The following is a 26425-nucleotide window of genomic DNA, read 5'->3' as shown; positions in this document are numbered from 1 at the left end:
AAGGACCTGGGCCTATTTGATGGCAAAACTGTTGAAACCTAGAATGTGGTGATCTCCTGTTCTGTGGGAGGAGAATTGGGAGGAGACTCTTGGTTGGTATGAATCAGCATGGCCCCATTTTCTTTAAGGGATTTACACGGAGGGTCTGGCCATTTTGTGTCATATAAAAAAGAGAATGATGAAAGTGAAACATTTGAGTGAAAGTTCTTTTGGACTTGCTTGGTATCCCTAAGTAATCCCAAGGAGATGAAGACCCTTGAGGCATATACATGTGAATTTTTGAAAAGAATAAATTGACTAATTCTTACTATATTGTCAAATTAAAATTGGTAGACAAAGGGCCCAGATGCTCTCCACTCACCCCCACCCCTCAGGAATTAACACATGCTAATTCCTTTCATTTTGTTTTATAAGGTGCTCCTGCTGCATCATTGTAACCTTAAATTCTATATAATCCCAAGATCCTGAGAACATCACTCTAATGAATGTTGTGTATTACTAAGAATCTAATCCCCTAGTAGAGGTGTGTCTGGGCAAAGGCAGAAGTCATTTCAGTGAGAAAACAGGGGAGACAAGGCCGCAATGAAGACAAAATGCCAAAACAGGCCTTTGGAATGAAAGGTGAAGGAGTGCAACTGCATGCAAGACTAGATTTCTTGTTAAATGCCCTGGGGAAAGGGCTTTGAGACCTGAACAGTTAAAGCTATCACAATGCAAAGGGAAAGTCTATTCAAACACTATCCAATACAATAATTAGACAAAACAAAAAGCCCCCACAACCCAAAAAACACACTTTCAGGAAGTGTTTTCAAGCCTTTTTTTAAATGCATAACTCAGCCAATCACTATGTCCCAGGGGAGAGAGTTCCAGACCTAAGAATCAAGGGCTCTGACAAAATAAGACCCTGCCCGCTGGCAGGTATATGTTATGGGGTTATTAATGCTATTACTGATTTACAATTCAGTACAACTTAACCCCCTGCTCTTACATAGCACTTTTCTAAATAGATCTCAAAGTGCTTTTTCAAAATAACTCCGTATCCTTATCCCCATTTTACAGAGGGGCAAGCTGAGACCGTGAGAGGTGACGTGACTTGGTCCGATTCCACCCAGCGACAGAACTGGGAATAGAACCCAAGTCTCGTGAGTCTCAGTCCGCCCACTGGGCTGCACTGCCAATGGAGAAAAGAAGGAGAAAAAAAAAAAAATTTTTGTATAATGATGCACACAGAGCTAGTTCTGATTTGTATGCTGCAAAGATTTTTAGATGCTAGTTACAGTACTGAGCACTTCAGGTTAGAATGCATTTATCGTGGTGTGATCCCATCCACATTGATGGGATCGCCATGTTAAAACCATTCTATTTATTTCAGTATGCATTAGGAAATGAGTTGAGGGCTTAATATAAATGTGTCCCATGGTGAGTAAATTGATCACTGTATTAAGCGTATCTAAAACGTGTCACTGATCGGTAAATATCTTACCCAATGTAGTGCAATGCCTCTCAGAGTAGCTTTTATTTTGTATTACAGTTGACACCCTTGAGTTCTGCTGATGCTATAAAGGTAGATATACTGGGTAAATCTAATATTTGCATGATGTATAAAGAGTAGATGTTAACAGGGGAAATATCCTGATATATAAAGCAGCTGCATTTTTATGAATTTAAAATATATATACAGCATGACAATAACATTTGATACAATTTATAGTGAGTTTTTTAACCCAATATATTTAATTCTGGGGTTTACTTTGGGGATTTTTTTTTTTTTAAAGGTATCAACTGGTTGCCATTAATAACAAACTACTAAGAAAATCACCACTCATGAGCACTGGGTGAACTTTGTTGGCTGAAACTTTTATTCCCCACAAAATGCAGGTTTGGGTCAACTGAAACGTTTCACAAATTCATGTTGAATTAACTAGATTGTTTAAAGTGAAAAACGAAAAACCCCCAAAATAAATCTGAAAAAATCAATGCTTTGTTTTCACATTTTTGAAACAAATGTTTTGGTTTTACAAACAACTTTTTATTTTGAAATGTACTTCAATTTTATTTATTTATTTATTTTAAAAGTTAAAGCTCAAAGCATGAGAAATGTTTGACTCAGAGCAATTTTTTTTTTTATTTTTTTTTTTATGTTTCAGTTTGCTGAAAGTTTTGAAAAGCATTGTTTCAGGTCAACCCAAATTATTTTTTTTGGAACAGCCAGCAACCATAAAGATCAGTTATTCTCACAGCTCTGCTTTTTACTCTCTTTCTCTTATTCTCCTGTGCAATAATAGCTGGGTTGAGATGCAGTGGCGATACCTGGATATATTTAACTGTGAATTTTGAATAAAAAAGGCCCAGCAGCTGATACTCATTTACACTAAGGCCCCTTTACACTATCCTAGCAGTACATTTACACCCAGTTTAAGGCCCCCCTACACTATTAGAGCAGTGTAAATGAGAATCCATTCCTGTCGTCACCTCTGCCTCAAAACTGAGTAGAGAAATGGCAGAGCCTACCACTGAAATCTCATCCATAGGCTTGGCAAGTTAAAAATTTTTTTTTTTAAAACAGAGCACTCTCTCTTGGCAGGCTTTTCATTGGGCATCAGACATTTTGGATGTTGTTAAGAAGTGTTCTCAAAATGAATGCAATTATTACTGATTTTCAAGTAATTGGAAGTACCCTTATACTGGAGAAATCTATAACATGGATGGAGAAGATTTTGTGTATCAGAGAGTATTTCAGAATATAAGCAAAGTGCAGGTTGCCAAATAATTGACATATAAGGTAAGAGCAATAACCTCACAGTATGAATAGGTGCTCTTCGTGCCATCAATAACTTTTTCCCTGCAAAAAGTAATTACAAACCTGTCCTGGCCTAATATTGTCACCCATTTTCATAGCTTTTAAGTCCAGAAGGGGCATTATGATGATCCAGCCTCATCTGTTGCATAACACAGACCATAGAACTTCATCCAGTGGTTTCTACAGCAAGCCTAGAATTTCTGGGAACTTTTACTGGAATGGATAAATCAATTCATCCTTTACTGTGTAATTCTCTGAAGCCAGTGTATAGATGATCTCAATAGTCATGGAAAATTAACTGGGTTCATAAAACTGCTTGGTTGGGAGGTAAATTGATAACTCTTCGTTGTATGAACAGTAAATTGGGTGGCTGAGGAACAGAAGTGTGGGGGGGGAAGAGGTGTGAAGAAGAGGGCTTTAACTACTATGTACATATCGCTATTATGTGTTTTCACTGTTTGAAAACCCACCCGTGAACATTAGACACCATAAACTGTTAAGGGTGCAGTTCTGCTAATGATCACAAGGTGATGCTGTTCTCATAGGATCCCCACAGTGCACCAGGGCTTTTTTATTTTTCTCTTCTAATTTCAGCAAATTCTCCCAAGTGATTTGCCACAAGGTTGTTTTTCCCCTAAAAGAGAATGATGTGAAAAGTTGAAATCAAACTATTAATTCCTGCATGGAGCTTTAGAAAAAATACATAGGCTCCCTCTGATGAAAGATGTTTATACAGGAAAGGGTAGGATAAGGGGAGGGGTTTTAGACACACTCACATACCCTGACTGCCCAAAAGACAAGGCATATTTTGGAAGTATATTTTCAACATGTGGACAGGACAGCCAGCCTGTTAATTGTTCTTTCTGGGTCATGACTCATTTGCACTCAGGACTTTGCAAAAGTTGTGAGTCATCTGTTGAATATTCAGTACTATATACTCTGCTTTCAATAAACAGTTCTGCTTCTGAACGAGTGAGAAATAAAACCTTCCTTTTTTCTGCCTGTCTTTTTCCTGGACTTGCCTCCCAAGGAAGCAGATTGAGCAACGTTGTATTAGAGAGCAGATATTGCAAGTGACCCATATTTCAAAGTCAGAACCGCCTATTCCTTCTGATTTCAGAGTAACAGCCGTGTTAGTCCGTATTCGCAAAAAGAAAAGGAGTACTTGTGGCACCTTAGAGACTAACCAATTTATTTGAGCATAAGCTTTCGTGAGCTACAGCTCACTTCATCGGATGCATACTGTGGAAAGCACAGAAGATCTTTTTATACACACAAACCATGAAAAAATGGGTGTTTACCACTACAAAAGGTTTTCTCTCCCCCCACCCCACTCTCCTGCTGGTAATAGCTTACCTAAAGCGATCACTCTCCTTACAATGTGTATGATAATCAAAGTGGGTCATTTCCTGCACAAATCCAGGTTTTCTCCCCCCCTCCCCCTTTTTTTTTCCCCACACACACAAACCCACTCTCCTGTTGGTAAAAAAAAAAGGGGTGGGGGGGGGAGAAAACCTGGATTTGTGCTGGAAATGGCCCAACTTGATTATCATACACATTGTAAGGAGAGTGATCGCTTTAGATAAGCTATTACCAGCAGGAGAGTGGGGTGGGGGGAGAGAAAACTTCTTGTAGTGGTAAACACTCATTTTTTCATGGTTTGTGTGTATAAAAAGATCTTCTGTGCTTTCCACAGTATGCATCCGATGAAGTGAGCTGTAGCTCACGAAAGCTTATGCTCAAATAAATTGGTTAGTCTCTAAGGTGCCACAAGTACTCCTTTTCTATTCCTTCTGAATAGCCAGCCAGCTCAGATGGTCAGTGTATATGGAGGCAGAGCTATGGCCCTGCCTGCTCCTCTGCCCTCTCCGTCATCTTTCCAGATCTGCTTCCCAAAGGCCCCAATTCCAGACAGCATTCCTATGCAAGAATGAATTTAAGCACCTGCCTCAATCCCATTGAAGTCAAGTGCTTTTCAGAATAGGGATGGACATAAGCATGTGCTTTGAGTGTCTTCCTGAATCAGTGCCAAAGGGATTCACCAGATGGAAAATGGAAATACAGCTCCAAGCCTCACTCCTTTTAAAGTCCTTTCCTCAGGGCTTGCTTGTTATCCACCAAACAATCATTTAAAAAAAACAACCAAATCAACAGACAATCACTGGTCAATAATTCCCAAAAGCCTTCCTTCCACTTTAGCCACTTCACAAAAGAGAGGACACACCCTTCCTTCTCCTTTGAGCTAGCTTCCCTTTACTTTCATACGCCCATCAGCCAGCCAGGTGACCAGCCTGGACCTGTTAACCCTTTCTAGGCTGCAGTGCCTTTCTACTGTTACAGGGAGCAACTCGAGCATGGCCTTCCTCACTCCCCTGAACCCAGGAGCTGTGATTGTGATCAGCCCTGATGCAGGTTGCTCAAGAGGCCAGGGGAGTTGTTACTCTCTTTCACCCCACCTCCTGCGTGGCCATGTAAGGGCTAACTACAGTCTATCCCTTCAAGTGTGTGAGATCCAGAGATGAACGATACTGCAAAAATACAAAGGACTGTTTTCTTTTCCTGAAGATGGAAGGGCTAGGGGCATTAGTATAGAATAGTAATAATATGTTTTTAGAGCATGTTATCATATAAAACTCCATGTACAGCATCAAGCCATCTCCCCCAGGTCCTGTACATCTCATTAGTAGAGCAGGTCAAAAGTGAGACTGCTGAAGCAGTATTATTACAGCAGTGCCCCATAGCACCACATTAATTAAAGGGCCTTTTGGTGTTTCTATATAAATGCCTACATTCAGATTTTATAACCGCGGTAAAATTCATCTCTTTGCTTACACTGGGCACTTAAGGTCTCAGACGAACAGCACTTATGTCACTCAGCTTTGTGGTTCAAGTAGAATTTTAAAAATCTCCCCATATTTTCTGTTTTAAAAACACTGTTTTAAAGCTTTCAATGCACACATTATACTCAAGTATGGCCCCCCCCCCCCCCCCCACACACACGTGTTCTATTGCAGTCAATACCAATTTGCACCCACTGAGGATCTGGCCCACTGAGAATAGTTGGAGACATTGAAAGAGACATTAATTCCAGTAGGAACTTTTAGAAGGGAAGGAAGCTTAGTGGTTGATGCTCATGCCTGTTTTCTAATTCCTGCTAGAGAGTGATAGTGCTGTATGTATGATGATGGTACCAGAGACCCATGTCATTTTTTGTTCTCAGTTATGACTCTGGTGCAACTTTGCAAAACCAGCAGTCCATCTGACAGCCTCTATTGTACGTACAGTAAAATAGCAAACCATCTGTGACACAGAGGACCACTGGTGATTCAATACTCTGTTAGCGGCTCTTGTGAGGCCTGACATACTCATTACACCGAACACACTGTTGTCATGATATATAAGTTGGCATGTAATATATCATTGGAAAGTGAATAATTCACTGATCATTAATATACTTGCACGATGCATGTATGGGATATGTACAAAGAGGTATTGATATGTGTTAAAATTTTGTTCTTAAAATCTATGTTAGCAATGCATAAGCACAGTCTGCCTTAGACAAAAGAATGTGTATTTGTTTGTAGGATCAGCCCAGTCATCATGCAGAGGCAATGAAGGCACATGTGCATAAAAGGGAAATGAAATCATCAACCTAGCAAATGGAGGAGAAAATCCTCTTAACTATAAAGAAGGTCTGAACCTTAAATGATAAGTAATTGAATCGATTGTATTCAATATTACTATATTATAAAAGTGTATCAAGTAAGGTCTTTTCTTAATATAATTAAGATTAAAATAATTGTAAAATGTATGTATTAATAACACTATCAGAGAAAATATAGATAATTATATTTATGCTTTAAAGTCTGTGACGAAACACAGGGAGAAACAGGTCTTCTTTCAGATAGGAGGGAAGGCAGCTATTTACTTGTCTCCAGTGAAATTAAGCAAGGTGTGACCAAAAACAACGGAAGCCCCATTTATTTACAAATCCACGGGCAGGGAAGAACCATGTGAGGTCATCCTGAGTTTGGGAAGATGTAAAGAGAAAGAAGAAGCAATCTTGGGATCCATGGACAGGCTGAAGGGGACAGATCTCTTGCAAACTGAAAAGGATGGGGTTGTGGTTGCCCTGGACCCCAAAAATCTCTGTGCAGCCCTGCATAAAAATGTTACATATGTCAGCCAGCTTTCTTAGTACTTGGCAAAGAGATGTCAGATACATTCCTGCTGCCAGGTCTGTCATCAGATGTTTCATTTATGAAACAATGCCTGATATTCACTCCCAGTTGGGGACTGTGATTTAATAAACTAGAACGTGTGCCGTGTTTTCTATGGGCTCAGTCATGAGATCCTTACTCACATTGCTGAGTTCTTACTCTTGCAAGGAGTCCCACTGACTTCATCTGTGTAAATGCTCACTGAAATTAGTTAAGGTGGCACAACTGGGCACTAAGCCTCCACTTACACTGGAAAAATGACCCGTTGCTGACAGTGGTCTCCTCTGGGCCCCCCCCAACTAGTGTGGCACATGGACCATGGTCTCCACTGTGCCTTCAGTAACAGTGACAACAACTGTTTTTTGCCGTTTTTTATTTATAGCCATTTTCAGTTCCACTTTTGGGAGATGTTAGGGGTTACCAGATGCTGACAATCAGATAGAACAATGGGTCAGTAGATGAGGGGGGCCTTGTTGCTAGATGAAAGTATTGTGTTGGGAATATTCTGGCCTCTCCCTAATCTGATCAGAGCCAGTAGTTTATTTCCTGATTTTTACTGGTGGCCGTGTGCTTCACATCAAAACATTTGGATCTGGAGACAGCTGTGGGAGCCTGTAGGAATTGTGCTTGCTGGGATCAGCAGGAGCCTGGCAGCAAAGCAAAGGCAAAAGACATTCATGTGGATGTCCCCTGCCTCCTGCAAACCCCTCAAAGATTCAGACCCTGCCCAAACATGCAGGCCATCCTGTTAACTTCAAAAAGAGTCCCCATACTTGCATCTAAACAGATATTGTGCATGGAATATAGAAGTAAGTTTATCTGGCAGCTTCTTAATGTTCTATAGCTGTTTCTCATGCACTCCGAACTCTGCTCAGTGGTATAAATGAATTAAGTTTATTCCACTCTCACTCGATGATATAGCTATCTGATGAAGGTGTTTTTTTTATATCTTCTCTAAATAAATAGGGGGACACAGCTATATTTTGTATAGAACTGGTAATCACTCTATATGCCTAATAAAACATATTAGTGTCTGAGTTGTAGAATTAGCAAAGGTGAGTAGTTTCACCTGGGCTCAATCCAATCTGTTACTCATGCCTTCTAGTGAGGTTTGCTTTTAACTGCAAGATCAATTTGGGAGGATTTGAAGAGCTATGAGAAAAGCCAGGCAAACTCACTAAAAGCATACATTCAAAAGATCTATTTAATAAAAATGGGAAAGGATAACTTTTCATCAGTAATGTTTTTAAACCCCCCCGCAGATGACTGGTTTTGAATGTACTTCCCTTCTTATTTCCAACTCCTCAGCCACTAAGGGCTGGATACACTTTACTGCTCTGGTAGCACTGGTGTCATAGGACCCATCTGGAAGGAATCAGTGGTTTTTCTCTTAAACCTTTTATTTTATATCCTAAAGGGCCATCGTATTTGATCATCTTCTCTTATTTTGGAGTAAGATAAAGTCAGAAGCGTAGGAACCTACATTGTTGCTAATGCCTGTTGTTTCCAGAATTAGGAAGTAATAGAGGTTCAGCTAGAAACAAGCATGAGCAGAGGTCTAGATACTTTAGGGAAAAAACTGAATCAGCATTGTGTTTGAAGGATTAAACTTGTCAAACAGTACTAAAAATATACATAAGATCATATTTACAGACACCTGAATGTGCAATAACTAAAATCAACAGTTAATCAATAAGGGCTGTGGGTGGGGGGTGAAGAGTTATGTAGCACTGGGGAACTGGCTGAATCCCTGACTTTTTAATTTCACAATATTTTATCCTTTGTGCTTCTTCTTCTTCTTCTTTTTTTTTTTAAGGATTGGAATTTTTTGTAAAGAAAATTTAACATTTGTTAGCTGACTCCACTGGAAAAAAACTTCCAATCCTAGCTTTTTTTTTTAATCAAGTTGTTTGTGGGTATAAAGTATCATTTTTGTGTATTAAGCCACTTTTGAAGATTGTTAGCTAATGATCATACACAAGTAAAATTTTGATTTTCTGCATTGTTGTTCTGACACTTTTTTCATGAGCCCTAAATCCACTTAATTTAAAATGCTGTTTTTAGACTACTTGCCCTAACATAATTTATTTCCTAAACAAGATTTTCATTTTCACTTTAACAGGTCTGAGTATTTAGATAACAATAGGAATTTTAAAACTATTCAATGTGCAACATATTCATACAGTAATTATAGACATCCACTGGTCTAAAGGTACTTAAAATAAATTAAATGTACCACTGATAGCCTAGTGACTGTGCAACCAAATAAGCAATTTGGCTACAACTTATGCAATTTCTAAGGAGGCACGTTAGTACAATGTTCTCTATCTAGTTAGAAATCACTGTCATAACTCTTATTAATGTATGATTTAGAAAATAAGATTACAATAATTTCAATCAACCCCATAATTTTCAAAAACATTGCTTTTAAGCTCTCTGTTATGTGCAAATTGATAAATGACTCCTCTGCTTAAAAATGGTTTTATGTGTTACCATGAGCATCATAAATAGTTCATTGTTAAAAAGCTCTAAGAATAATGAGTTTGACACCCTTTCCCCATCTCTCTATCCTATCTGCACACTACAACATTTCAGACTGTGCAGTAATTTGATAAAAGAAGTAAGTAGATACTCCTTGTTCATAGATAAGACTAGCATAGATGGGAAACTGTTTGATCTAGTTATCTTCCCATATGGACAATGGGATATAATGATGGTGAATAGAAAGGCAGACAACACAAAATTAATCAGCAAATGATAACCTATATTTTCTTAACATCGCTCTTTAATCCATGTGATACATTTTGCTTTCCCTACACGTGGGAAACTTCTGTTGACAAGCAGGGGAATTCCATGCAGTTAGGGAGAGAAAAATAACAAAGTAAAGATCCACCATATGGATTTTGCTCTTAGAGACCCCAATTCAGCAAGATCATTAAGCATGTTTGTCTTCTGACATGTGAGTAGTCAGTGCCACTACTCATGCACGTAAAGTTAGGAACATGTTTAGTAGCTTGCTGAACTGGGGTCATAATAGCTATATGAAATGTGATCTGCCAAGCAACCTACTCATATTTGTTCTTGGTCTACCAATGAAGAGAGTATATGCAACGAGAAAAACAACACAACCTTAGTCTCAGATTTCCTCTCCCCTAGAAATTTACGCCCTGTACTGTCCAGCCCTCTCCTGGACAATACAAATCTTTTGAGTCAATTATTCCTCTCGGAGAATAATATGCACTAACTTATCACCCCAAATGGAGTTACCCAAACACTTCAACTTGAACATACTGGATTAGATAAAACAAGTTTATTAACTACAGAGAGATTTTAAGTAAGTACAAGTAATGGGGCATAAAAGTTAGAAATGGTTACAAGAAAAATAAAGCTAAGATGTTTACTGATACCTAACTTAACAAACTATATCAGATTCATGCAAAGTTTCTCACCACATGCTTTCAGCAGTCTTACTAACCAAACCCTGTCGGTCAGGATCCCTTCTCCCAGCGTCCAACAAATGCTTCCTTTGTCACTTCAGGTGCAGTGAATGAGAGAGGCAGAGGTAGAGAGTTGGAATTCCTTGGGGTGTTTGCCCCTCCTTTTTATGGTTTCAGTCCCTCTCTTGAGAAACATTTCCAACTGGGCACTAGAAGACAAACAGTCTATGTGGAAGGATGTTCCCTGATGCTTTTTTTCTCACCTATTTGAGCTTCCTTTGCTTCCCTCCCTGCTTGATGAGTCTGTTTAGTGCTTAAATGTAAATTAAGCGGAGGACAAATTCCTTTGTTTAGGACAGACCGGTTTCCCAACCTCTGTTTGGGCAGGGCTGTGGGGTTTGGCATGTGTGTTAATAATATCATACAGTGGAATCTTATAACTTCACATACAGTGTTGTCATACATCTTTTTCAGGACTATACTGACCAGCAAATCATGAGTTTTCAAATGAGACCTTAGAAGACATGCCTGGTACAAAATGTATTACAATAGTATATAGGGTGTGAACACGGGTATATTTCTGTCACAGGGGGTGGGCCCAGGTTCCCCTACCAACCATTGAGAAAATGGCACAGGTCCTGGAGATATGGAATGGAAGACTGTCTGAGAGTGTCCGGACAGCTTTTCCAGTGTGACTTTGTTACCCCAGAAGGTGGAACTATATAACGACTTGAGGGCCAAGTCACAAAGAGGGCATCATGGAGAGCGAAAGGGGCCATAGCACGAGCAACCAATGGAAGGGAATGGCAGATGGGTTAAGAGCTCGTTCTCAGACCCCGCCACAAGGAGGCGCACCTGCCGTGAGTAGACCCCTTAACAAAGTGCTTTACATCTTCATAGTGCTACAAAAACACCAATTAATCTTGATCAGGATCTGTAGCTTGAGCTCTGTTTATAACTTTAAAAAATTTATATAATACCAATAGAACAGTACAAAAAATTATTCAAAAATCTTAATGGAAGTGTTCTACTGCCCTCGTCCCATTAGCGTACAGCCGCTACAGTTGGAAGATGTCAAGGCCCTTGACCCAGCAAAACATTTAAGCATGTGCTTAACTTTCTGCACATGAGTGGTCCCCTTGAAGCCATAATTCCTGTGAGGGGGAAAAATCATCACTTTTTTTAAGCCAAGTTTTCCAAAGAAAACCAGTATTAACTCACAATAAAAACAAAAATGGTGTAAGGAAGTATCTTAATGAAGTCAATGGAATCACTCAACTGCTTCAAGTTAAACAAATAATTAAATACTTTGCTGGATCAGGGCCTGGAACAGCATCCTATGGGACCAAATGCCATCCACACCTATTGTGGCTTCTGAATGCAATGAAATTCCAGCCCTTGTACTCCTCAGAAAACCATCAGTTTAAAACTCAAAGTTCTTAACCAAAATATTGCATTTCAAGATTGCATACTGTGGCAAAACCAATTAATATGCTAAGAAAAACATCAGATTAGTTTCTACTCAAAGAGAGATTGTAAGAGAGCCTTTGAACTTCTACTCCCAATAGATGCTGCCAGGAAATGAAAATGGGGGGGAGGGGAGGAAGACAATTAAATTAATATCCATTTCATTTATTTTAATAGCTCAGAAAAATGTTAAGAACCAAGTTCTGCTTTCACGTGCTGCAGTTACTCAGATCCCATTCATCCCACTGGGAGTTGTGTGTACTGAGGGACTGAATGCAGCCCTAATAATTTAGAAGTGTATTAGTATTATTTTTATTGATGATTATCTATTTAAATGATTTTTTTAAAGGACATCATTAGACTAAGTAACAACTTCATTACAGCTGTGATTTTCTTAGACCAAGCATTAATGGATATTCCTAGACTAAAAATAAAGCCCTTCATACTTTGATTTCTACAATGAGTCTTTGGTGGTCTCAAGAAACATAGGCCCTGATCCTACAAACACATGCATATGCTTAATTTCATGCATATGAGTAGTACCATTGAACTTCATGGGACTACACTCATGCATAAAGTTAAGCCGAAATGTTTTTAGGATCAAGACCATAGACATCTGTGATCCCATTAAGTAGCTTAATTTGATGTTCATATTCAGGGTGATTCCAGATTAGGACTGGAGAGCTCAGTTTTGGCCTGAAGCTTCCCCTGAATGAAGCATCAAGTAGATCTGAGCTAAAAAGGATCAGGACCCCAGACATTCTTATACAGTTTCACGTCTTCTTTGACAGCTCAGAATCTTCAGGTGAACAATAGGCAATTATGAAGTCTTTGAAATAGATCTATTTCCTAAGCCTCGCCATTACCGGTAATTATCTATACATATTAACATAAGGCAATTGCCCGGTTTCCATCTTTTTCATGTAATTTTCTATCTATTTCAAAGAGAGACAAACACAGCGATATCCTATGTTTACAGTTCATCTAAATGTTAATATGTCCTTTTGATCTCTGAATCAGTAGCTAGTGACAGACAGGAACTGTCTGTTTACATGGCTAACATTTAACAAGATATAAGTACACACATACAATTAGCATCACCTCCAATTTTCTAACAATACAGGTTTGCACTCTAGCACGGAGTGGCCATAATTACCATTCATGTACTTTTCTAAGTCTCTAATGGTTGACTTTGGGTCATTTATCCTGCAGGATGCTTAACCCTTTCTGGCCACGTGTCACACTTTGTACAGGATTTGTTGCAATTATATTACAGTGGTAGCCACAATGATTTGCATGGTCATATTTTAATCAGATAACATCACAGTGGACTTTCCCTATAACGACTGGTCTCAACTATTCTTGGCTGGGGTGGGGTTGGGTATTGGAATTGAGAGGAGGAAGTCTATCCTGTGCACCGTATGACCTCCCTGCTGGCACCCAGGAAGCATGGAGAAGGAAGCTGTCTGGTTTGGATGTAGAAGGGAGAAAAGCAGGTCTGGGGAAAGGGAAAGGAATAGGTTGGAAGTCTGGTGAGATGGGGACTGGAAGGGTGGGGGGAGAGAACTGTGACTGAGAGATGGAGGGGAGGGACTGGAACAGGCTGCAGAAGGAGACTGGGAGCCAAGGGGAAGGCAGGCTTGGACTATGAGCTGGAGAGGGGAGAGACTGTGAATAGGAAACAGGACACTGGAAGGCAATTATCGGGGGTGTGGGGCATTGATATTGGATGAGTAGGTGAGGGGCCGGGGAAGACTGGGACTAGGAACCAATAGGGAGAGGGGTGCAGTAGATCGGATGGGAGGGGGACTGTGACTGGCTGAATACGGAGACTAGGACTAGGTCTGGGGAGGGGGACAAACTGACAGTCAGAGGTGGAGTGAGACTCAGACAATGAGCCCAGAGGAGGAGGTTAGGGCCAGGTCTACGCTACAGACCTATGTCGGTATAACTATGTAGCTCAGGGGTATGAAAAATCCACAATCCTGAGAGTCTCCCGTCGACATAGCTACTACCGCTCAGGGAAGTGGATTAACTATGTCAACTGGAGTAGCGTCTTCACTAAAGTGCTACAGTGGTGCTGCTGTAGCCAGTGGCGGATTAGCCACTGGCCAACAGGGCCCATGCCCAGGGACCCCGGCCAATTGGGGGCCCCCAGGAAAATGGGCACCCCCACACCCCAACACGCTCTGCCCACCCGGCGCTCGTGTTGGGGAGCGGGATTGGGGTGCGGGGGCTTGCCCAGCCCAGGAGCAGGGTCAGGAGCACTGGGGAGAGAGTGGGGGGACTGCAGGTGGAAGGGATGGGGAGAAGCCCCCAACTTGCTCTGGCCCAGGGGTCCCACAAAACCCTAATCTGCTCCTGGCTGTAGTGCTGTACGTGAAGACAAGCCCTACGACAGGCTGGGGAAGGAGACGGGAATGAGAAGCCTGAGAAGGGGAGACTAGGGATGGGTAGGCAAGGAGAATAGGACTGGGAAAAGAAGTCAGGGGCAGCGAAGAGACAGGACTGGGACAGGCAGGTTGGAAGGGATAGGTTAGATGGCATCAAGCTTGAAAGGAAATGGGTAGAACAGCCTGTGTCCAATGGAGCACACTCCGCTCCAGAGCCTGGAATGGAATCCAAGACTCCCGAGTCTTGTGCACTGAATGAGGTGGGAGTCTTATGAAACAAACAGCATGCAATTAAAGGCTGTATCATAATATATACATACCCAGGGTCCCAATTAAGGTTGCATAGGCAATTCTGATGTTTCCTAACATTTGAGTACTTGACTTAGCAACCTTAATAATGTTCTTGTAAAACAATTTTTTTTGTGCTCAATATTGTAAAGACTAAATATATACACTTTAACTTCACAAAGAGTCTCAATCTCAAATAACTCGCCTGCTCTCCATTCATTTCAGAATGAAGTTCAAAACATATAATTGTTTTTAAAATCTGGCATGGACTTATACCAGTCTTCTTCACAGATCTTTTTTCTCTTTTGTACAATTTCCCAACTTCAAAGGTTCATTCGAGTATTTTTTCCACCCATCCTTACAATTTCTAGGCTCACCCCAGCTGCCTTCCTCTGTATTAATTATTATTGTTATTGTATTATTTGAGAATTAATTTTATAATTAGATTGTGCTAGATTCTGTACAAACATGTGCAAAGAGTAGTCTTTGCCCTAAAGAGCTTGCAATCTAAGGCCTCTCTTATATTTAAAACTTACTTTGACATAACCTATGGTACTCAGGGGGGGTGGAAAATCTGCACCCCTTGAGTTCTGTAGGAATGCTGCCCTAACGTCTGGTGTAGATGCAGCTAGCTTGATGGAAGAATGCTCAGGGACGTGGTATTCCTACAGCAACAGAAAATCTCCTTCCGTCACTGTAGGCTGCATCAGTTTATGTCAGCATAGCTAGGACATCATAGCTTTGCCACTATAGCCCCCATAGTGTAGACATGGCATAAGTCTCTGAGCCTAGAAAGATGTGCCAGCTAATTTTAGTTTGTGCACCCTACATGAAATCCTGGCCCCATTGAAGTCAAGAGCTAAACTCCTATTGACTGCAGTGGGGCCAGATTTCACCCTGTGCGTAGTTAAGACTACTCATGGTGTAAAAACGTAAGCATGTCTGCTTGCAAGACCAAGAAAATATTATAGTGCTCACTGCCAGAGGGAACAAGACTGAACGTTGGTCTTATCCAGAAAGGAAAATCTTAAGGCATGGATCCAGTATTGCCAACCCCAAACATTCAGAAATCTTGAGTCAGGTTCCCCAGAATAATGAGACTGGCTTAAAAATCATGAGATTTCTAAAAATGAAAAAAGGGGATCTTTTTATTGGGTCGGGTCATATTTTCAAGCTTTTCTCCACAACCATGAAGGATAGATATTTGCTATTTATTTAAATGATCGCTGAGATTCTCGTGAAATCACTTGACTCCAGGAGCTTGAGCTCTAAAAAAACCCACCAAGTATACAAGATGTGTGATAAAATTGTAAGAGCTGGCAGCTCTGCAGATCCTGCCGTTCGATCTGTGTGAGTGGACCTCTTTCCAGGATTGGGGTCTGTTTTCTGTTCTCCTACTCCCTCTCTGATCATCCAGCACCAACCTCCTCTCTACTTCTCTACACAATCTCTCAGATGTGTGATAGCCTCCTTTTCTGCAGTTCCTCTATATTAGAGAGACAAAGTGGCACCTGTCCAAAATAATATCTGAAAGACCAGTCTGGAAAATCCTTCTTGTATCCTTATTGACCCTCCATCTTTTTAAAACAAATCTCTTGTTAATACCTCTTTATTTCACTCGCTCTCTGTACTATTCATTACTTCTTCAGGTGGTGCCCACAAGAAGTGAACCACAGAGAATGTAACTCCTACTTATCCCTCTGGGCTTCCCAGAGTGTGCTGTCTTCTTCATTTTTCCTTGTCTAATCCCTTGCAAGATTGCAAACTATATGAGGTGGAGGTTGGATTTTTATCCATTGCACAGTCCTGATCACATTGTCAGAGATTAACAAATGAATGTTATTTAACTTTGTGACTTTTATTATTTATTTTCAATTTTAATTGACTTGGTGGGGCTACTCACAATAATAAGCACTGCTCCAGCTAATTAGTGCTGGTATGATTGGGTCCTATATATATGACACATCTATCCTTCCCATATAGATGATCATCAGCAGTAAAAGTTTCACTATGAGGCTCCATTCTGACCTGGATGAATCTCTCCTTGATAGGAAAGCAATTTAGCTGCCATTAGAATGGGCATGAAGCAAAATCCCAAATTCAAAGGCCCTCAGAGAGGAACTTTGTGCCTGGTCCCATAACTGTAATCGGCTAAACTTGTATAGAAAGGACACCTCTATGTCATATTTGAGCCTTTACGGAATAGAATTGGAGCCTATGTCATAATCTCCTGACATAACTTGCTCATGCACATGGACTGTGCTCTCGGGAAGTAGCCACTTGGACTCACACAAGAGTCATGAGTCCTATTCATTGCAGGACATTCAGTTGTCACTTTTCTTCCCGGTGGAGGAAGTCATGGAGCTAAGGCCCTTTTCTGCACTGCACAGTCCCTCTGTCCTTGGCGCTCTGCTCAGGCTGCTGCCAGCTAAGGGGTGAAGCGTACTGATTTGTGCAAGACAGGGCAGCAGGCTGAGACCCACCCAACTCATTACAGCCAGCTCTCACGAGCGGGCAGGGAGCCGGGAGTTGTAGCCCGGCTCCCTCAGCCACTCCTCAGGCGACGCAGGGGAATGAAAGAGGCGGTGGGGGCCATTCCCCTCGCGCCCGTCCCCCAATAACGATCCTCTCCGGTCACGTGGGGGTTGGGGATGGCGCGCGGTGGGGGCCGGAGGGACGGGCGAGAAGAGCCGGCGATTGGAAGGAGGGCGGTGACCTCACATGAAGGCTCCGCCCCTTCCCTCTTTTCTCCCGGCCGGCGGGGCGGGAGGAGGGTATATAAGGGGGGAGGCGGGCGGCAGGGCGGGCCGGAGCCTGCTCTGTTAGTGAGGTGAGGGGCGGGGAGCGAGGGGGTTTTTATAGCGTCGGCTCCGGCGGCGTCGCCGCAGCGTCCTCCTCAGCCCCGCGGTGGCAGCAGCGGACTCAGGCGGCGGCGCTGCTGAATCCCCGAGCCAGCTGCAGCGGCCGGCGCTTGGCGCTATGGGTGGGGATGGCGGCGGCTGCAGCATCTTCTCCCCTCCCCAGGCGGTGCTGGGAGGCGATGATCCCGGGGCTCCTCTCTCCGGCCCGCGCTGCTTCGCAGCCAGCCGGGCGTTGGGTGCCGGCCGCCCCGCGCGCGCGCAGGGGGCTGCTGGAGCTCGGCGCTGCCCGCCCCGCCCTGGGCATGCGGCGGGGCGTCCTGCAGCTGCTCCTTGCGCTCAAGTGTCCCGTCCCAGGGGACGGGCTCTGTGGGAGTGGAGCGGGACGCCGGCGGTCGAGGCTGCCCCTCTAGTGCTGTGGGGTGGGTGGGGGGACAGAGCAGGCCCCCCTTAAAACTGCCCCTCCTTAACATGCTTTCATGGCAGGCGCTGACAACAAGCGCGTGTACGGCTGCAAGTTTCCCTCTTAGCTCATCATGAAGGGGAGCGGTGGTGCTTGATATCAGCTGGTACTTTGCACACACACCCGAGTCTGTTGCAGGTGGCTTGAGAAGGGAGTCAAAAGGGGAGACGAATCTGCTGCTGTCCCTTTAAATTCAGTTTGGGGTTCCTGTGTGAGCCCCTCCCCTTAGCAGGGCTTGGCCTGGTGGTTAACGGGCAAAGTTAAGAATGAGCGTGATCACATATTACTAAAGACCGGTAGGTTGCGAGTCTTGTCTAGAAATGCCTACTGCTTTCAAGGTTAAATCCCCTTCCCTCCCCCAAAACTTGTTTTCTTGTCGCAGCCTAAAGATATTCTTGGGCTGTGGATGTAGGCTGATGCTTTCTCAAGCCAAATCAGTTGCTGCTGATTTGGCTTTAGGGCTAGAGCTTTCTTTACTAGGCAACTCTTCTGCCTCTAATCAGTTGGGTTTTAAAATGTGCGTTGTTTTATCCAAATGTTTTCTTGGGTTGCTCATAAGGTCATGAAGGTAAGGAGAGAGCTGCATCAAAACACTTCAGTAGGAGTTGGGAGGGAGAAGACTGAATCTGCAATTACACTAGTTAAATGCATGTTGGGGCTGGTAGGTGGGAGTGGAATCTGCAGTTGCTTACTTGCAGTTTTTTCCCCTGTGAGTGCAGGGAACTGGCCTAGTTTTGTATGGACACTTGTGTTTCTGGAATCATCCCCCTGCACTGCCTAATACTGCCTCTGTGAAGGATTTCGGTTATCGGGATGGGTGGGGAGATTTATACAATGTAAAGTGTTCCCTGGTTTGAAATTCCTGTTTCTGATATTCTCAAGGGAGTGAGGGAGAAGAGATGGGGAAGGTTCTATGTTGATTTTTATATGGGTCTTAATTTCATGTTTTAAGGCTTTATTAGTGTAAATACTTGTACAAATGCTGTAGTTCTAGGAAAGGGGAAGAGAGCTAAACAAATGATTTTTTTGGCAGGCCCATCCGTTTCAATGGTGCAGCTTTCCCAATCCCCATTCCGTTGCCCGTCGCCTTCAGGCCACTCGGAAGGGGGAGAGGACAAGAGCATGAAGCCGGCCAAGCAGCAGGTGACCCCAAGCCAACCTGGGGAGAACCAGCCTCCTCTGAGCCCCCTGCAGTCTGCTCTGAACTCTGCTGCCTCTCCTTCCCAGGCATATGAGACTTACATTGATAATGGACTTATCTGCCTCAAACACAAGATCAGGAACATTGAGAAAAAGAAGGTAATTTATTTCTTTGCTGTGCTGAAGAAATTGATATTTAAATATCAAGTTTACGTTACAGCTCATCAATAGTAAACTTTAAATCCTGCTATAAGAATCTATTTTTATATCTTACATACCTATAGAGTGTATAATGTAATGGGTTTGCTGCAGCTAGTAGAAAAATCAATAAAAGCAGTTCATATTCGGCAGCAGTTCTCAATAAGGTGTCCTCTGTTTGGGATTTCATCAGAGTAATATATAGCACTGCTGGTTTTTGTACATTTTGGATTTTGTTTAGATATATTCGAAAAGAGGAATCAGACTAGTTGTATTTAAAATTGCATATGTTTGTAACATTACTGTCTCAAATGTAGAAGCAGAGTAAATGTATGTAAATGTAGATGGCTAGATAAGTCAACTTCAAACATTTGTTTTCTGCAGTAGTTGGTTTTGCTGTACAGCTGCTGTAGTTTTCACAGCTTGAATAGTGTGCAAGAGAATACCCCTTTATTGGATTAAATTGGATTTACAAATAGATTTTAACTAAACTAATTCTAACCCATAATCAGACTTGTGGAAAACTTCATATTCTGCTTGTATTGATTATAGGCATCTAATATTAAGATCCAGTGATGCATGTAAAAGAACAGATTAATAAAATTGCTTCCTCTGACTCCTTAGTGCAAGGACATATTAAATATGTATTGCACTTCACTTTTTATAGATGTTGAGGCCTGGACTTCACAGGCATGTAGAATCTTGCAAAAGTATTCTGCTTTTCATCTTCTCATTTTGACTTTAAACATTTTGAAGCTCTAGTAAAAAGCTTAGCAGTCTGAAAGGAGCTGTCACTTTGAAGGACTCAAGAGGTGCCCTTTTTTTGTGGCTTGCTGTAGGTGAATGTCAGACAAATCTTAAATTAGAAATTCAGACAACTGGATAACTTATAGCATTGCAACTGAAATGTTTGATTGAGATGGCCCTTGTATTCTCAAGCTGTTTTCACATGTTACTTTAAAACACTTGGGAAGAATCTTTTTCTGTGTTATCAATCAAGATGATGCATTTTTAAAAGTTCATTGAAAATAAGCTTGAATTTTTGCACCAGAGTTCAAATGTTTCATATTTTAGTGCTCTAAAATACCTTTTTTCTTAGCCAGATACAGGTTTGAAGTAAATGTGGGGATATGCATAGCTCATGCAGTAGGCAGCAGCCTAGTGCCCTTCCTTCTACTGGAGTTTTTCCTCCAGTAGCTTTAATTTCTTTAAAGCAATTCCACATACTGTACAGTGGTATTCTATCTGCACAAATTTAACCTTGGTATTTCCCTGCTATCCTTGATTCTTCCCTTGCGTGTGCATTACAGTAGGGCCTTTCATAGTCATGCAGAAAATCAGTATAAATTAATACTCAAATAGTTGAAAGAGAATGCATTCTTTTCCTTAGCTTCTTATGCTCATAGTATTGGTACATATAAGTAGTTAACATTTTATTTGGCTGCATACCCTCAAGGGGTGGTATTTATTTCTGTGGTTCGTAGTGCTGAGTTTCTTTTGCAAACGTAAGACTTGCACAACTTATTAAGGCTAATGAAAGTCTTTGTAGCTTTTAGTATATAATGAATTAGTCAAGAACTTAGCAGCAATGTGTATTCCCTGCACTGAATATCTTTCTAAGGTAAACTAGATACCCAGGTAAACATGAGGGGAGGAAAGGGCAGGATGAGGATTATAAACGATGAGTTTCTAAATATACTGCATAGAGAACTTTGATAGATCTTGGGTTTTTTTATTTTGAGAATAAGGTAGTCAGAATAGGAGCCTACACTGGAGTGCAGTTCAGCTATGGAAAGCTAGACAAAAGTGGCACTCTGAGAGGAGGGATTTGAACGAGTCAGGGCACCTATGTTACAGATAAAGGAAGCTAGCTAAAGGCCTAGGAAGGAATATGAAAGGCATGACAATGCAAGTGAGACCACGGAGACAAGAGATGACAGGCCATAAGGCATAAAGTAGGTAGTAGTGGCTTAAATATAGGCAGAGTTGTGCAGTGCCTTGAAAGAGAAGCTTGAATTTGATGGGGAAAAATGGACAGAACCAGTGACATTATTTTTAGTTGCAGCATGTCAACTGAAGCTCAGGATATACATGGAAAAGCTGAATTTCTTTCCATGATATATGCATAATCAGTATATAACAGATTGAAAATCTTTTCTTTGTAGCTCAAACTTGAAGACTATAGGGATCGCCTGAAAAAGGGAGAAGCCCTCAATCAGGACCAGTTGGTGAGTTTGCTTACCTATCTTGGTAAATAGTTTTGTGTAGGGTAGTATTTGAAAGCTTCAAACATGTTGAAGATGAGGCTGAAGTTGCTGAGGAATGCTATTGAATAATTGTTAGCAATGATAGCTTTATAGAAGTTGCATTAAGTACCACCAGAAAACTTGCATAATAGTATTCACAAAGCAAAACGAAATAGGCTTGCTTCTTGTAAACAAGCTGAAAAGTGACAGTTGTGGGTTGCCCTAAAAATTTATCCTGTTTTTAACTTTCAAATTGGGTACTGAGGTAAACAGACATCATTTCAGAGCATGTGTCAAGTCCCATTTCTTTAAGCACATGATCTCCACCTGTCACTAAATATCTGTTATGCCTTCAACCTGTCATCTGCAGTTGCAATCTTTGGGATGGTATCCATCAAGGGTTTGTCTACGTTGGGAAATTACATCATGTTAAAACATAACCATCAGTTGTGGTAACTAACACATGATAAATATGGCTTAGCACTTGGTGTAGACAGGGACGGTGATGTTAACTGTGATCCAACTGACATTAACTCTAGGCTTAATTTAAGGTTAGCCATGACCAGCTAAAGTAATCCTAATGTCTTGTTTTCTGAACTCTTCAAGATTGTGTTCTAACATGGTATAACTTCAGTGTAGACAAGTCCCCTGAGGCTGCCCATATAGCCTTGGCAGCAGAATTATCCCAAGGTGGCCTAGTGGCCTAAAGGTCAGGAGCAGAGTTATGGGTGGTTGTCCCAGTGTGATCAGTGAATATCTTCCATTGGCAGAGATGAGTCCAGGTGGAGCCTTCATTGATGCAGCTGGATTCTTGTTTTGCCACAACAGTTAAACTCCTTTATATAAGAAGCCAGCTGAGTTAGTAGTGTAATGGAGGACATAGATACTGCTGCAAAGGGAAACTGGACACAAATGGTAGATGGCTGAGAAATACAACCCTCTGCATATCTTTTTTTTAAATTGTCCCATGTTAAATGCTGTTGGTATTTTTATGATCAAAATGCATGGCAGCATGTTCATGTAGAATGTCATACCAAAAGTTACACTAAGAAATGTAATGGGAACACTGCCAGTTAGGGGTGACCTAGTTCAGGAAACTAGCTTTAATTTATTTAGTAGAAATTATGTTGCCTCTTTTAAAAGGCAAATATCATTCTTTGCTTAGTGCCTACTACCATTTTCCCTGTTCTGCCGTCAATAAGATTGAACAAGTCAGTTAAGGAGATTAACAAAAGAATGCACGCTTTTAGGAATTTTGGAATTAGTTACACAAGTTCTAGAATCAGTCTTCTATGATATGGGGAGTGTAGACAAGTAAAGGGAGGTGGGGGGAAATCAAAATTGAGGGCTTGTTAAACTAGATCCTTTAGTTTATCACTTTGACCATCTGAATGGTCAGTTTGCACTTTTTGTAGTGCATAACAATCCCTCTTTAAAGTTAAGTCTAAAAAATATTTAGCAAACTTGTGACAAAGGTACCAGAATTGTCATTCTGCATGGCAGTGCTTATTAAACTTCTGCTTCTTGGGTTATGTATCAAATACCACATCTGACTTAGCCCTAGTGTCTTAGTGCAGCAGCTTCAGATAAACAATACTTGTATTTCAGTAATGCTTACTATATACTGTCCACAGACAGTCCCTGTCCTGAATTGCTTACAATTGAAAAACAGTGATGAATGACAGAAAGGGAAGAAAGACAAAACATAGTGTTTAAGTCAGTGGTTTTGAAACTGGGTTGCAGTCCAGAACTGGGTCACGGAATGGAAGGGACTGGGTCGTGGTGGCTCTGGTCAGCACTGCACTGCAGTCCTGAGTCCCCCAAACTCAGAGCCCCTTCCTACACCCCAAATCCCTCATCCCTGCCCCAGTCCTGAGTCCCTCAAACCCAGATCCCCCTCCTGCATCCCAAACCCTTCATCCCCATCCCAGAGCCTGCACCCTCATCCCAGAGCTCTGACCCCCTCCTGTACCCCGACCCCCTCCTGTACCCCAACCCCCTGTCCCAGCCCAGAGCTCCTTCCCATACCCTGAACCCTTCATTACCATCCCCCTCCAAACCCCTCATCCCCCAGCTTTGTTGGGTCACAAGCATACCCAATTTTCTTCAACTGGGTTCTAGGAAAAAGTTTGAAAACCACTGTTTTAAGTAATACCTACATGCAAATAATTATAGAAGACCATTCCGCAATTAATAATCATTACCAAATACATTTAATCTAGTCTTTCCTACCCTTTTTTATTCTAAAAACATCCTAGAAATGGAATAGGTGAAATTTCATTATCTGAAGTGAAAAGTAGACCTCTATGCCTATCAAATTATTCCAGTTACACTTGGAGTTGTGTGGGCTACAGCCTGCTGTTAATGTAAGAGCAGAGTTGCTGCGTGCTCAGTTTCCATTGAGATTAATTGGAGTTGAGGCTATTTGAGCAGGACTGGGTTCTTGAGGAACAGCTTCTACTCTTCCTGTTTTCTTTAGGATTCAGTAGGCAAACATAATTTGAGGGTAGTCTGGGAAACTCTTTAAGGGGCTGTATCTAGAAAATTTAGGCTGTGGAATGAATGGGGGGAACATACCGTGCTCCTAAGTATTATGGTAATACTACTACTATGTAAATAATCCCCTTGCATTATTTGCAACTTGCAACACTGAATCTGAAAATGCCTAGACAAGTGAAACTATAAAACCACTGATTTTCATTTTTTGATCTGAGATGCAAAAGGTGTCAACATTTTAAAAGTTACTGTTAACCTAATGCTAGAAGTGGCTTTTTTCTTAATGCTTTCAGTAATTAAAAAATGAGAATTTAAAAATTCAGTCTCACTATAGGTCATTAATAGACAACTAAAAACCAGAAGACTAAGATGACTAAAATACTGGGAAAGCCTGTATCAAATGTGACAGAGCATTCTGTGTAACGAGCTTTAACCACAATATAACTTTTTATATTATATGTAAAAAGCTGTCCTAGAGCAACCCCATGCTAACTTTCCCTTTCAGGGAAAATTTTTTCTCCCCTGCAGCAAGAGGATTGAGAGAAGTTCATATCTGTGAGCTTCTTGGATGGAATTTTCATAAATACTAATATTCTGTGTGAGTGCTCCCCTTTCATCCTGGCTACTGAATCTCTGGAGGAGAGCAGCTTTTTCAGTCAGCCATGCATCACTCCAATATTGTATACCCTAAGGGACCAATCAGGTTCACTTAAGGATCTATCATGCTCCCCACTTTCTGAACAAGTGTGCATGTGATAGTCTGCTTGCTTCACCAGGGACTGTTGCTTTCAGATTAATCTCTTGTTGTTCATGGGCCAAGTTTGTCATTTCTGAAATGAAACATGCGTTTAGTATTCACTAGCTTGGGAAGACTGAGCCCTAATTTGTGGGGAAAATTCACTCAAGGTGGTGGTCCGGAGCTCTCTATGGATCAAAGAGTTTGTGGTTGCCTGTACCTTAACCACTCTGCTGGCTGAACAGCCTTTCAAAGCTGCCACTCTAGCTCTTTAAATGTAATCTGCATATTTAAGAGCTAATCTAGTTTTCAAGAAACCTCAAGTGTTAGCTCCCAGTATTACACAAGAAATTATCAATGTTAAACTTTTCTAATGACTTTTATTCTTTTGAGGAGCCACTTAATGACTACAAATTAGCCTGAAGTATGAAAAGCCATTCAGTTGTCTTGTACAATTCTACATGACTAGGGCTTTGAGGTGCTATGGTAATATGTAATAGATACAAGAAACTGAAATGTTAATCATATTTGTTTATTGTGCAACCTATAATAAAACTTGTTTCCCTCTTGCTTATAGCTAATGTGTTTGCATGTGCCTCAAATGCAGAGGTGGGCAAACTACTGCCTGTGGGCTACATCCGGCCTGTGGGACCATCCTGCCTGGCCCCTTTGCTCCCAGCTGGGGAGGCTAGCCCCTGGCCCCTCCCCTGCTGTTCCCCCTTCCCTGCAGCCTCAGCATGCTGCCAGCTCTCTGGGCTGCTGATCCTGCTGGGCAGTGTGGCTGGCTCCAGCCAGGTGGTGGGGCTGCAAGCTCCTACTGCTCTGAGCGGCATGGTAGGGGAGTGGGCAGCAGGGGTTGGATAAGGGGCAGGGGATTCCAGGGGGCAGTCAGGAGACAGGGAACAGGGGTGTTGGATAGGCATGGGCATCCTGGGGGGCCTGTCAGGGGTGTGGATAGGGTTGGGGACAAGCAATGGAGTGGGGGGTGTGGATAGGCGGTGGGGTCCTTGGGGGAGGGGGGGATTGGTTAGCACCGGGGGGTCTCAGGAGGGGGCAGTCAGGGAACAAGGAGTAGGGGGGTTTAGATGGGTCGGGTTCTGAGGGGGGCAGTCAGGGGGCAGGGGCCAGGCCATTTGGGGAGGCACAGCCTTCCCTACCCAGCCTTCCATAGAGTTTCACAATGCTGATGTGGCTCTTGGGCCAAAAAGTTTGCCCACCCCTACTCTCATATTAGATTAGGGCAGGAGGTTAAATTTACATTGCAACTTCTATGTTCAAATTCTACTATTTGTTCTGAGATTAATTTTAGAGACAGTCATAGTGGAGGCTAGTTTCAGAACAAATTCTTAAACTTGAGTTCAAGAACTCTACTTCATGCTGAGTGGAAACCATGTAGGGGCATCAGTGTTAAGTGGTATCATCTTGAACTCATTTCTGTCCCAATGCAAGCATTACAGTGTTGTAGTAGTAACATCTTTTTGAAAAGATTAAGTGATTAAGGATCCACTTTAATCCTATTTCTAATTGGAAATTGGCTATTAAATATAAGAGCAGGACATCAATATTATATGATCAGATTTCCACTATTAGGGCCTGGTCTCAAAATTATTGCCTTAAGTGAAATCATTAGCATTAAAACAGTTGGTAACATACAGTAACATTTCTTAAAACATTATGGGCAGA

General features: G+C 41.8%; 1 protein-coding gene across 13 annotated transcripts in view; it reads left to right on the top strand.

The window, feature by feature from the left end:
- Positions 1–17412: 17412 nt before the first annotated feature.
- CAPRIN2 (caprin family member 2) overlaps positions 17413–26425 on the top strand; it is a 73873-nt gene continuing 64860 nt past the window's right edge. For 6 of the 13 annotated variants that reach the window (XM_043540813.1, XM_037878408.2, XM_043540808.1 and 3 more), the window contains exons 1-3: positions 17470–17588; positions 18960–19225; positions 21430–21492. In XM_043540813.1, the coding sequence (XP_043396748.1) occupies positions 17585–17588; positions 18960–19225; positions 21430–21492 (333 nt within the window). In that variant the 5' untranslated portion in view covers positions 17470–17584. Of the gene's footprint in view, positions 17589–18161; positions 18223–18959; positions 19226–21429; positions 21493–26425 lie in introns of those variants that run through there. The other 7 variants (XM_043540805.1, XM_043540776.1, XM_043540814.1 and 4 more) reach the window with 5 other exon arrangements.

Source organism: Chelonia mydas, chromosome 1 (genome assembly GCF_015237465.2).
Source record: "Chelonia mydas isolate rCheMyd1 chromosome 1, rCheMyd1.pri.v2, whole genome shotgun sequence".
Classification (NCBI taxonomy): domain Eukaryota; kingdom Metazoa; phylum Chordata; order Testudines; family Cheloniidae; genus Chelonia; species Chelonia mydas.
The sequence above is the reverse complement of the archived record's forward strand: the minus strand, read 5'-3'. Positions and strand labels throughout refer to the sequence as shown.